Source organism: Hemicordylus capensis, chromosome 5 (assembly GCF_027244095.1).
Source record: "Hemicordylus capensis ecotype Gifberg chromosome 5, rHemCap1.1.pri, whole genome shotgun sequence".
Lineage (NCBI taxonomy): Eukaryota > Metazoa > Chordata > Lepidosauria > Squamata > Cordylidae > Hemicordylus > Hemicordylus capensis.
The window spans coordinates 123,419,992-123,432,882 of NC_069661.1; the positions used below are offsets into that span (position 1 = coordinate 123,419,992).

Here is a 12,891-nt window from a genome sequence, read left to right on the forward strand (position 1 = left end):
AAGCATGGCGCCACATAACGTCAGATCACTTGGTCTTGAAAATTATCATTTCAGGCTATGCGATAGAGTTCAAGACCCAACCACAATTTCGGGGCCTACGTTTCACGAAGGCGACTCCTGCCTTACTGCAAGAAGCACAAGAACTCCTACAAAAGAAAGCAATAGCCCGGGCGATGGGCCCACCGGTGGGAGGGGTTCTACTCCCGCTACTTCCAAATCCTGAAGAAGGATGGCGGACTCCGTCCAATAATAGACCGGAGACATCTCAACAAATTCGTACAAGTGAAAAAGTATCGGATGACAACGTTACAAGACATCCTGCCACTTCTGTTTCAGGAGCGCTGGCTTGTGATGTTAGATCTAAAAGATGCCTATTTTCACATAGGAATCCGCCCTTCCTACCAGAAGTACCTGAGATCCACTGTAGGCACCTCAGTCTACCAATACCAAGTCCTGCCCTTCGGACTCTGCACGGCCCCTCGCATATTCACCAAATGCATGGCGGTGGTAGTGGCCCACTTCAGAACAAAAAGCCTGAAGATATACCCGTATCTCGACGACTGGCTCCTGGCATCACGAGACAAAGGAGAGTTACTTTTGCAGATAAAGTATATGTTATACCTTCTCAAAGACCTGGGGATCTAGATAAACTGGAAAAAATCTCATCTGACCCCAGTGTCCACCATATCTTACATAAGAGCAGTGTTGGACACTGATGCGGGTCAGGCCTCCTTGCTGGAGGACCGATATCTGACTATTACAAGTGTGGTTCGTCAATTTCAAACCTCCCCACTACAGCCAGCACAACAAATCCAATGCTTACGGGTCTGATGGCCTCATGCAGTTTGACAATTCGTTACACATGACTGAAGATGAGAAAGCTCCAACTTTGGTTCCTGTCCTTCCCTGTCCATTTGCACAGGGACGATCCCAGGAACAAATTGTTGATACCTCTATCAATTCTGAGGTCCCTATCTTGGTGGACACAGAGTACCAATGTGCTAAGAGGGATCCCATTTCGATTACAGCCCCCATCGGTGTGGTTAACAACCGATGCTTCACTCAGAAGTTGGGGAGGCCATTGCAATTCAAGAATGGCACAAGGTCTGTGGACAAAGGCCCAGTGGCTACTTCACATAAATTTCCTGGAACTTCTGACAGTTTTCCAGGCCATGAAGGCTTTCCTTCCGATGATCTGGGGTCAGGTAGTGCAATTGCAATTGGACAACACCACTGCAATTGCCTACATCAACCGTCCGGGGGAACGGTGTCCAGATCTCTTTGCGGGCTCAGCATTCAGATTTGGCATTGGTGCATCAGGAACAGCATCACCCCCATGGCCCTACATATCAAGGGAACAGACAACGTCCTGGCAGACGACCTGAGCCGTACCTTCTGGACAAACACCCGTCACGAATGGGAACTGAACGACCTCTACTTGTGGCCGATATTCGACCTCTGGGGGTCTCCAGAGATAGACTTATTTGCTATAGCACATAATGCAAAGTGCAGACGCTACTGCTCGAGAGCGGGCCACGACCCCTTCTCCATGGGGGATGCGTTCCAGGTAGAATGGTCGCTGTACCTGAATTACATTTTCGCACCATTACCCTTGGTGAGCAGGGTAGTGGCGAGGATTCTAGAAGGACCGATGAAATGCATTCTGATCACACCGTGGTGGCCCCGCCAAGCATGGTTTCCACATCTACTCAAACTCTCTGCTCACACCTACAAGAGACTTCCTACATATCCAGAACTGTTGGTGCAAGAAGACGGCCTGGTGCTTCACCCAGGGATCCTGATTCTACAACTCACGGCATGGAGGATCGGGTTTTGAAAAAGATACTGCTAAATGAACGAAACCCCTCCACTAGGAAGAATTATGCAGGCAAGTGGAAGCGATTCACCACCTATACTGCAAAACATGGCTTCCGTCCATTGAAAGCATCTTTACGTCAGGTCCTTCTCTACCTTACTACACTTAAAACCACAAACCTTTCTAACGTCTGTATAATGGTACACCTAGCTGCACTGTCTGCTAAACATCCAGGATGGGATGACAAAATGGTTTTTTCACACCCTTCCTGCAAAAGCTTCCTGAAGGGTCTCTCCAATCTATATCCTCCCATTCGACAACCTATAGAACCATGGAGCATATCCTTAGACCTTTCAGCTTTGACAGAGCCTCCTTTCGAGCCTCTTAAGACAGCTAGTATAAAGTTAACATCCCTAAAAACTGCGTTCTTGGTAGCTTTTACTACGGCCCGTAGAGTGAGTGAACTAATGGCTCTCCACATGGATGTACCATATGCCCGTTTTTACAAAGACAAAGTGCTCTTATGCCCTGACATCTCCTTCTTGCCGAAGATTGTGTCAGATTTCCATATCAACCAGGACATTGTGCTGCCAACTTTCTTTAAGTCCCTTACTTCTGCTTTGGAAAAGGCCTTACACTCTTTGGACGTCCTCAGAACTCGGTTATATTACCTCTCAAAAACCAAACTGATGAGGAAAACAAAGAAATTCTTTATTTCTTACAAGGGAAAGTCAATGGGACAGGCCTTGTCCCGTCAAAGACTCTCTCATTGGCTAGTGGAAACCATCTTAATGGCCTACACGCCGCAAAAAGTTGCCCCCCCCCCAGTCCATTAAAGCACATTCAACAAAGGTGCGCTGCCGAAGTCCCATAGGCCCATCTGGCATATTGTTCCATGACATTTGTAAGGCCGCTACTTGGTCTTCCGAACAGCCTTTTGTGAGGCATTATGCTATTGATTTACGGTCTTCAGCGGAGGCAAATTTTGAGAGAGGTGTTCTCAAAAGGGTGTTTGTTACAAGAACTCTACTGCTCCCTCCTTTATGGAACTAACTAAACACCCATTCTAATGGATTCAATGGATCACGCCCCAGATAAACAGGTTGCTCACTTGTAACTGATGATCTGGCAGCAATCCGTTGACATCCATTAGACCAGGGCTGCTCAACTTCGGTCCTCCTGCAGATGTTGGCCTACAATTCCCATAATCCCAGGCTATTGGCCACTGTGGCTGGGGATTATGGGAGTTGTAGTTCAAAAACAGCTGGGGGAGCTAAGTTGAGCAGGCCTGCATTAGACCCTCCCAAATCACCCCTCCACAGTAGAACTGTCTCTACAGTAGAACTTACCTGCTACATCAGATGTCGCGATTGCTTCGGTGGTCTCCAAGGAACCAAGGTTCCTGTGCTTCCTCCTGCCTTAAATAGCCACGTGGTCACATGGGGCAGGGTGCAGGCGCTTGAAAGGAGCTGTGGAACTTGACACCGAGAGGCTTCCGCGCAGGTGCAGAACCCATTCTAATGGATGTCAACGGATCACTACCAGATCATCAATTACAGGTGAGCAACCTGTTTTTCATTGTTGACGTTCAGGAGAGCCCTTAAAATCTGTCTGTTTGGCCTGGTCTTCCAGGGTTTTTAAACCGTTTCAGATGTTTTAATTGTTAATGTTTTTATGGTTTTATGCTGTTTTTAAATTGTTTGTTTTTAAAGAACTGATTTGTGAGTTTTATTTTTGTTGTGCACCACCCAGAGCCGTAATAAATAAATAATAATCATGAGAATAGTGCAGCAATTTTGATGGCTAAGCAACTAATGATGTGAGGGTAGCATTATTTATTATGAGTTGCTGCTTTAAGAAGCTTGCATCCAAGAACGAATTCATGCATTGTTTGGTCTCTCATCACTTGAATATTCAACACTTCAAGTAGTTAGCTGAATGTTCAAGCTGAATTTCTTGAAAAATTATTGGTTTTCAAGTGAAATGAAACTGCTCTCTATGTGGTGTTTGGTCTGTAATGGCTCTTTCATACATTCCAGTCATTATATGAAGTTGCAGTTGACTTGTAATCAAAGCAATTACCGTATATACTCGAATATAAGCCGAATTTTTCGGCACCCAAAATGTGCTGAAAAAATCAGCCTCGGCTTATACTCGAGTCATCTATCTGCCCGTGCTAAAATGTCCCCCTGTAATAAAGTACTGTACATACTGGTCACAATATACCCCACTGATGGCTCAATTAATGTAATTTTATTGGCATTTATTTTGATTATTGAAACTCACCAGTAGCTGCTGCATTTCCCACCCTAGGCTTATACTCGAGTCAATCAGTTTTTTGGTTTCTTAGGTAAAATTAGGTACCTTGGCTTATATTCGAGTATATACGGTAGCCGTTGGTAATCACTGTGAAACATTTTGTTCTCTGGCTCTCGAGATGAGAAACCTAGAAATGTTAACATTTACTCAGTCCCATAGTTTGTTGCTGTCTGCACTAATTTGTGTTGTATTGCAAACATTGCTTTCTATTGTCTCTTCCTTTTTAGAGATGGTCTTCTCACCCTCAGACCACTCCCGCATTGTGCTGTGGTGGTGGCTGTTATGTTTGAATTCTGTAGTACAAGCAACAGACAGGCTGACCAGGCCACCTGAATGACAATTTACCTTGTTGGTAGGCCTTAAACCTGCAGGGTTTTAAAAAATGCTTTCCCCGATTTAAAATATAAATTGATGCTACAGTATCATTTGTTCTTCATAGAAAAGCAGCATAATAGCAAATCTTTTGAACTCTAAATCTTTGTTGCTACAGTATGTTCAAATGCACCCTTTGAGAATGATAGGAAGAAATTGCCATGGGTAGATTGAGGATTTGGCATCATCTCAGACAAATCAGTGTGTTTGAAGGGCAATATCCTAATGTTCTGTAATGGTCTTGTAGTGGCTAAGTATATTTTGCTCAAACATCTTTAGTTCTTTAATATTTATATATTCTACATTGCCTGTTATGCAATCAGTGTATCTAGTTGCATTCTTTGGTGAAAGCATGAATCCACATCCGTGTGTGTGTGTGTGTGTGTGTGTTCCCCCCCCCCCTCCATTTTAAAAGACAGTTATTTTCCTATTTTCATTTTGATAGCTTGCAGGAAGTAATGTACTATTTGGATCCTTGGATATGGTGTGTGGAATTTTATTAGGAATCCTGGTTTGGGATGGTGAAGAAAGGGGCTTTACAGAGCTCTACATCTTAAATTAATGGTTTACTGTGATTTTCCTGCTAGCTTTAATGCCAATGTATGTATTACATACAATGCAAACAGTGGAATAAAGTTAAGTGTGTGTGTGTGTGTATAAACCTTCAAATAAATTTTACCCTGGATTTGCTTCTTATATAGAACATGTCTCTACTGTAGCTCATATTTTCTTTTTAAAAATAAAAACCATTGTCTAAAATTGGTGTGGCTGATATATTTGTATTCTCAATTATATCTGTAAAGAATGGTGCTTCTAGAAGTCTGCGTGCTGCCCTTTGGAGGTTTGCTGAACTTGCACATCTTGTTCGACCCCTGAAATGCAGGTGAGATTTACTAATTATAATTAAATAATATCAAAGTATTCTTTCCTTTGGATAAATAGATGTATAACCTGTATTTAAAATCTATCTTTTAAGTCATTGTCTTAAATTTAGTCGACTTTTTGGGTAAATACTGTAATGTTTTGTGATCAAGCTCTTTCTTTAAAGCAGATGTTGGATTGGTTTTAAAGGAATATGAATAGCCAACAGTGACTGGCTCATAGTGTTGTGTCTAGTGTGTGAGGGCTACACTTTTTTTGGGGGGGGGGAGATGGTGTTTGAGAATACTTATATACTATATTGCTTTTTGACAAAAAGTTCAAAGAGCCGTTTACACAACAAAAAGAAATGAAAAAATAGTTTTCTGTCCCAAAGGTGACCCACACTGAAAATATCCTAGTCTGCCTGGCAACCAACAGAGAATCAACTTCCAGTGGATTCCCAGCCCTAAGCTGTTAGTCTCCCCTTTCCTTACAGTAGTTGCTGATCAGACCTCACTCTGAGGCCCCCAGGGAAGAACTGAATTCTCTCACATCCCTCCCCTACTTCACTATAGGCTGTTGTCCAGTAAAACATGCCCCTCACTCTGGACATGGGCCAGAGGGATTTGATACTTCTGGGCTTTCTGCCTTATTTGGAGAGGCCCACCTTCCAAGCAGTTACTCTGAGGCCTAGTTCTCCCTCAAGCCTGACTATCACTACAATATTCTATACTAATATCACACACACATACATACACACCACTGTTCAAAAGTTCCCAAAGCAGTTTAGATAGTAAGTAAGTAAATAAATATGACTCACCCTAACCCTTTTGACTCTCCCATTCTTTTCAAAGCTATTTGATTTTTCTGTTCTCTTCAAGGCCATATTTAGTGAACCTTTTGCCCTGCTTAACTCGAGTAAGCAAGCGAACTGAAGAATCTGTACAAGAGACACTGGCAGCAGCAATACCAAAAATCATGGCAGCTTTCGGAAACTTTGCATATGACAATGAAATTAAGGTATAGCTCACTAAATGTTTGTTTATTATACATCAAGAACTTGTAACAGGACATTTATCAACAGTAAACACATGATTTTATAGCATGCAAAACTTCATGAGCATGAAGGACAAATGGTAGCTTTCTAATCCTAAATGGGGGTGGTCTGATTTTCTTTTTTTCCTTTTCCTTTCTTGAATCAGTGCACTATAAACTAAACATACTATGGATATGTCAAGAGACATATTGGACATATATCGCAATTTTCAGCATTTCAGTTTTAGTTTTTTACATTATTTGTTGAACGAATATGATATATTTCTGTCTCTTGCTTGCATGTACAAGCCCAGCCCCCGCCCTTTTATATTCTGAACTGCTCATGCAAACTGGCAAACCTTATTACCACCTGTTTGATGCACGAATGCTTTTTAGAGTCCAAGTGGAAAATGCCAAAGGGTTGTATGCTTGGCTTGAGCACTGATACCAACACCAATGCGGATCATCCTTGTATACCTTTGATAACATTTTGATGCCGCCTAAAAGGTCAACTAGAGTTAGGTGATCAGTTGTGCCTTGTCAAACTGGAGCAGTGATATTCCTCTGCCTTTTTTGGTCTGTGATGGCCAAGTGGAAGCTGTATATCCTAGAATTTTTCTTTCCTTTCAGGAAAAAAAGGTTCTTCTAATTTATTGGAGGCATTGGCCAAATGAATAGGGACAGCTGAATTGCAAAGGAAATAGGAACAGGGTCGGATGTGGTCTGTAGCCCTTGGACTCCTCCATTTCTGAGGTGTTTCATTCAAAATATATTGTTTACTACTCAAATAATGCCCAATTCATAAGGAACTTGCATCTTTTTTCTCTCTTCTCTTCTGCTTCTGCAATAATGTATTCTCTGGCAGACCACTGTCTGCTTACCAGGATTGTTTTCTGGCACTGAGGATGGAAGCTGCAAGGTCTTTCATGTTCCTGTAAGGCAGGGCTGCACAACTTCAGCCCTCCAGCTGTTTTTGTACTACAACTCCCATTATCCCCATCCACAGTAGCCAATAGTCAGAGATTATGGGGGTTGTAGCCCAACATCTGCAAGAGGGCCTAAGTTGTGCAGCCCTGCTGTAAGGGCACTGTTGACATTAGATACTAAGGACCTGCTCTTTTGATAACTGCTGTGGTGGTGTTGGTTGTAAGATATTTTCTGCTTGTATGGCAGATAACTAGCATGGTTATTTAAAACTGTCCTTATTGCATACATTTTTATGCACAGTGTTTAAAATTGCATGTCTGTAATGGTTGGTCCTAAACTTTTCTAAACATTATATAGATTACTAACAAATATGACAAATATTTCTATACCGCTTTTCAACTAAAAGTTCCCAAAGCGATTTACGCAGGAGTAAGTAAATAAATAAAATGGATCCCTGTCCCCAAAGGGCTTGCAATCTAAAAAAGAAATATAAGATAGACACCAGCTACAATCACTGGAGGGATTCTGTGTTGGGGATGGATAGGGCCAGTTGCTCTCCCACTGCTAAGTATAGAGAACCACTACTTCAAAAAGGTGGCTCTTTGCTCGGTTAGCAGGGCGTAGATATCATTGTGTCTTTACTGTTAAATGAAACATTGAGAAAAGTTTATCTCATTTCAGGTTTTATTGAAGGCTTTCATAGCTAACCTTAAAAGCAGTTCTCCAACTATCCGTCGAACGGCTGCTGCTTCAGCAGTAAGCATCTGCCAACATTCTCGAAAAACACAGTATTTTTATTCGTGGCTACTGAATGTACTATTAGGTAAGATGACAAAAGTATTGCTTGCTTCAGATTTTACTATAAACTTGGAAAATAGGCTTTTTTTCTAATTTAATAGCAGTGTAAAGAGCACTTTGCACAGCAGAATGTTTCAGATGTAATGTGATTTGAGACTCAGGCATGTGTGCTTCTCCCTCATATTGTCCCTGGTATCTGATTTTATGGCAAACAAGTTTCCCATTATATCCAAATGAGGTAAACTAGATTGCACAAATGAGGCTTGTTCATGTAATGCCATGTAGGATTGCTTTACCATTGTCCTGGTAGGTGGGAAGCTGGGGAATATCTGGCTGTTCAGATCATTAGAAACAAAACTTTCAAAATAGTAAAATCTCTTTTTTAGGCTAACTTGGATAGTTTGAGGAGGGTAGAAAATGAAGGGGGAGAAGGTCCTAGATAATTACCTGATGCAGTATTGACTTGAAAATGTGAGAATTGCAGTTGGTACACACAGCTTTTTGGTGCAAGTGCTTTGCCGTTCACTTTAAAATGAGAAAAGCACTTTCCCATTCATATTCTTTTGTATAAAGAAGGGTGTGTATAATGTTGTCCACCATTAAAGCGAATTGGAAAACTTAGTTCTGTGGAAGAGTGTGTGGTATCAAACTGCTGAGGATACTAGGTTTAAGTGGCTACAGGTAATAATGGATATGGAAGAGATGCTACAGCCAGCTGTGTTCATTCCTGGCAACTCTGCTCAACTCTTTTCCGCACCCTTCCAGTTTTAAACATGGCCCATACATGTGCAAGCTTGAGCTATGTGCCAGTTCAAATACTGGCAGGCCTGGGAGAAGCTCACTTGTGATGTGAATGGGGCTCAGAGTTGCAAGTGTGCTGATGTGAAGAGTGGTGAGTTAACACACAGGAATGAACAATTCATTCAATCTCTGACGTTCTCTCTCTTCTCTCTCCCCACCTGCCCTGGCTACTGAATTGAAGCAAAGCAGAAATTGGGTAAACTCACTGCACATGCCTTTCTGTGTTTGCCTAGTTCTCATGTTGTTCTATGTGCAGTAATAGGGGCATGTACTCCTGAGACCCAGAGCCACATCATGACATGATGTGGCTACTAGTGAAAAGAGCTAGAAATGTGCTTCTCAGCTGCTTGGGTCAAGGACATCTCTATGGGTTATTCTCCTCACGTGTTCCTAGGCAGAACTATGGTAATTAGCGAAAAAGAACAGAAGCCTGCAAGAGCCTGAGGAGGATAGCCCTGCCACAGTTCCTCTAGTCCTGTGTAGCTCCAGGCAGCATATCAATCTTCTTCAAAATTTTGAGTAATTTCCCCTTTCTTTACTCGATTCCATTCTTTCTTCTTTAAGTTTTTCTTGCCTCTTTTCCTTTCCTTACTGTCTATGCTTAATTTTTTTTTTAAAAAAAATTTAAAATTCTAGTCTTCACCTCTTTTCTGCCAATCTTCCTGGCCCTTCATCCTTTCTCTGGTCTTGGAGTACACAGGAAGGTTTAAAATGGTTTTAGTCCCCAAGGGGAAGGGGCAGAGCGGCTTCCCCATGGCAGCCAGAGCCCTGGGATTGCCCCCACCGAGCTTGTCTCTGTTGGCCACGAAATCACTGTCTGGTTAGACACTCGACAAGGCCACGATGAGTTTCCTGCCTTCGGGATGTAAAACCCACAGTGGAGTGGCCCAGTGTGCCTCTGCTAGAGGCAGCGAGGCGGACAGGAGCGAGTCTTCAGGAGCCCCTTTGCTCCTCACTGCCAGGCTTCAGCTGGCTGCCGTCACCCCTCTCGTCTACCCCCTCCCACTGAAGCAGAGATGAGGGCTTGGATAACGGAAAAGGTGCCCGTAGCAAGGGTCAATACATTGGGCGCAGTGCAAGGGAGACAAGATTGCACCAGCAATGTAAATACTTACCAGTGGCCCATTCCTCTAAGAGGACAGAAGCAGAACCAGGGACCGACACGGACCGGGACCAGGGGTGCCCTCAGCCACGGGTGAGACCTCTCCTTGTTGAGGGTAACACCCCCACCCCCCACCCCCCGTGGGTACCTCAGAGCCAGATCCTAGCCTTCCCAAAACAGTTCCACCTGAATGGCAGGCTTGGTTGAAAAACACTATCGTAGAAACTGTACTGCTACTCAAGCCTGTAAAGAAAAATAAGGGGGGAAAGGATAGGTGAGCTTACTCTTCTTCTGAGGAATTTTCCTCATCCCAGTCTCCCAAAAAGGCAAAGAGAAAAAGAAAGCATTCCAAGGGTTTCAAGGAAGTAAGAATAAGACTATCAAAGGATCTAGATACAAGCACAGAGAGAAGTATGCATCTGAATTGTGAGAGGTAGACTGATAGGACCTTCAACCTGGGAACCCCAAACCTAATACTTTGGATAGGCACCCTAGCCCAGCAGCACATATAATAGATTTGGAAGCTGAACCTGATACAGCAGGTGATAGGGGAAATCAGGACCCAGACCATAATCCTGACAAAGAGGAAGGAGAATGGTCAGCGGGTGAGAAGCCAGACTCTGGGACAGCCTCACAGCGTTTATTTGTGTCTGAGGACTTTAACCCACTTATGACAATAACCATAGCCACTCGTGGGCTACAAACTAAATTAACAGCTGAATCATCACAGGCCTCAAAGGGAGACTTAGTCTTTTTAAAACCAAAGCCCAGAGACATGTTGTTACCGATACCTGAACCATTTACCGAAGTAGTAAATCAAGAATGGCTTCTCCCAGCAACAAATAGGAAGACTATGGCAGTAGCAAATCTATATTATTCCTTGCAACAGGAGCCATCAGACTTATTGAAAACATTTCCCACGGATGCACCTGTAGCTCAGCTCATTTCAGGTTCATTGTTACCCAGGGATGGTAAGGCCCCGCTAAAAGATCCCTCAGACAAACGGGCAGAATTCGCATTTAGGAGAGTACATAACATCTCCTCCTTTACAACCCGCTCTTCAGCAGTGGCCTCTGTGGTCACCAGGGCTTCCCTATTATGGGTGGATGATTTTACGGAACAATCTACCTTCTGATCCGATCAGACTGAGACAACAGTTAGTTAAGATCCAGAAGGCGCAGGCCTTTGTGGCAGATGCCACTTTGGATTCTATCATATTCTCAACTAGGGCATTTTCCACTTTTGTGGTTGGCAGAAGGCACCTCTGTCTTAAAAGCTGGCAGGTGAACTCTACATCAAAAACGAACTTCACAGCAGTTCTGTAAGACAGCATTAAATTATTCAGTGACACTGCCCTCAAGGACATTTTAGTTGAGTGCTTTAGGGCCCCCTTCGGGGCAGAGATAGGAGCTTTAGAACCCAATGTGGTTCCTGGAACCTCCACTATTTCTTCTCCAGAAGCTTTGGAGGCTACAGACTTCAACTGACAGAACAAGCAGATAAAACAGGAGTCCTAACTTGAGAATTCCCAGGCTGGGAGGCCTCCTACCAGCCCTTCCATGCATGGGAGGCCTCTACAAGAGACAAGGTTCAGATGAGGTACAAGATAGAATTGGATTCCGCGCCCCCCCCCCATTTCTCTCGACCCCGCGTTCTCTCTCTCTCTTCCTCCAAACACATAGAGCTCTAAAGGACCTTTCAACATCTTCTGGAAATAGGAGCAGTAGAGCCGGTCCCTCCCTGTCAGGAGGGAAATATATTCTATCTTGTTCACCATCCCCCCAAAAGGACAGTTCTGGATTTAAAGTTTTTAAACAGGTAGGTCAAATACAACAAATTCCAGATGGAATCACTCTGCTCAGTAGCGGAAGCCCTGTACCACCTAGACTTTCTGTCATCAATAGCTCTGAAGGAAGCATCCCTACATGTACCAATTCATCACAACAATTGTCATCTCCTCAGATTCAAATATGTGGGAAAGCATTATCAGTATTCAGTGCTGCCATTTGGCTTGTCATCGGCCCTTCGGGTATTTACGAAGGTATTGGTGGCACAACACTGATGGCACATCTTCACCTCCTGGGGATCCAGATATTCACATCTTTGGATGATCTTTTGATCCAATCCCATTCAAGAGAAACAGCAGAGAGTGATCCTCAAAGAACCCTTCAGTCATTACAAGAACATGGATTCCTAGTGAACATGGCCAAGGGTCAGATGGTTCCCGCTCACAGACTACAACATTTAGGGGTGGTGATCAGTACAATTCAGGACCTCCTATTGCTCCCTTGAGACAGGTCTCATACTCTCATCTCAGAGATCAGGGTGACCCTATCGACTCCTACAGTTCTACTGTTCACATTAGCAAGAATCTTGGGTCTCATGGTAGTGAACCTGGAAGCAGTTCCATGGGCAAGCTTCCACTTGAGAAATCTCCAGTGGTTTCTTCTACCTCACCAAGGAGCCATTGCCACAAGAAGGCATTTGCTGCTACATTTCCCTAAATTTTCCCTGCCAGGTCTATCAGTCTCTTCAATGGTGGCTACTACCACAAAATCTATTGAAGGGAAATCAGTTTTTGGATCCACCAAATGTGATAGTGACGACAGATGCCAGCACCATGGGCTGAAGTGCACACTGCCAGCAATTGTCTGCACAAGTAAAGTGTGCGGTGTAAGAAAAAGGCCACAGCATAAATTGGCTAGAGCTCAAGGCCATCTGCCTAGCTCTGAGAGCATTCCAGCAAACTCTACAGGGTCATAATGTGCTGATAAAAACTGACAACACCACAGCAAAGGCACAGATGAACAAGGTAACGATCTCTACATGTGGAAGCAGTCTTGTTGATGACTTGGGCAGA

At 43.5% G+C, this 12,891-nt stretch overlaps 1 protein-coding gene across 2 annotated transcripts in view; it reads left to right on the forward strand.

Moving 5' to 3' along the window:
• HTT (huntingtin) overlaps window positions 1–12,891 on the forward strand; it is a 235,476-nt gene that overhangs the window by 20,889 nt on the left and 201,696 nt on the right. For both annotated transcript variants that reach the window (XM_053251882.1, XM_053251883.1), the window contains exons 5-7: window positions 5,311–5,390; window positions 6,250–6,388; window positions 8,012–8,153. In XM_053251882.1, the coding sequence (XP_053107857.1) occupies window positions 5,311–5,390; window positions 6,250–6,388; window positions 8,012–8,153 (361 nt within the window). The remainder of the gene's footprint in view (window positions 1–5,310; window positions 5,391–6,249; window positions 6,389–8,011; window positions 8,154–12,891) is intronic.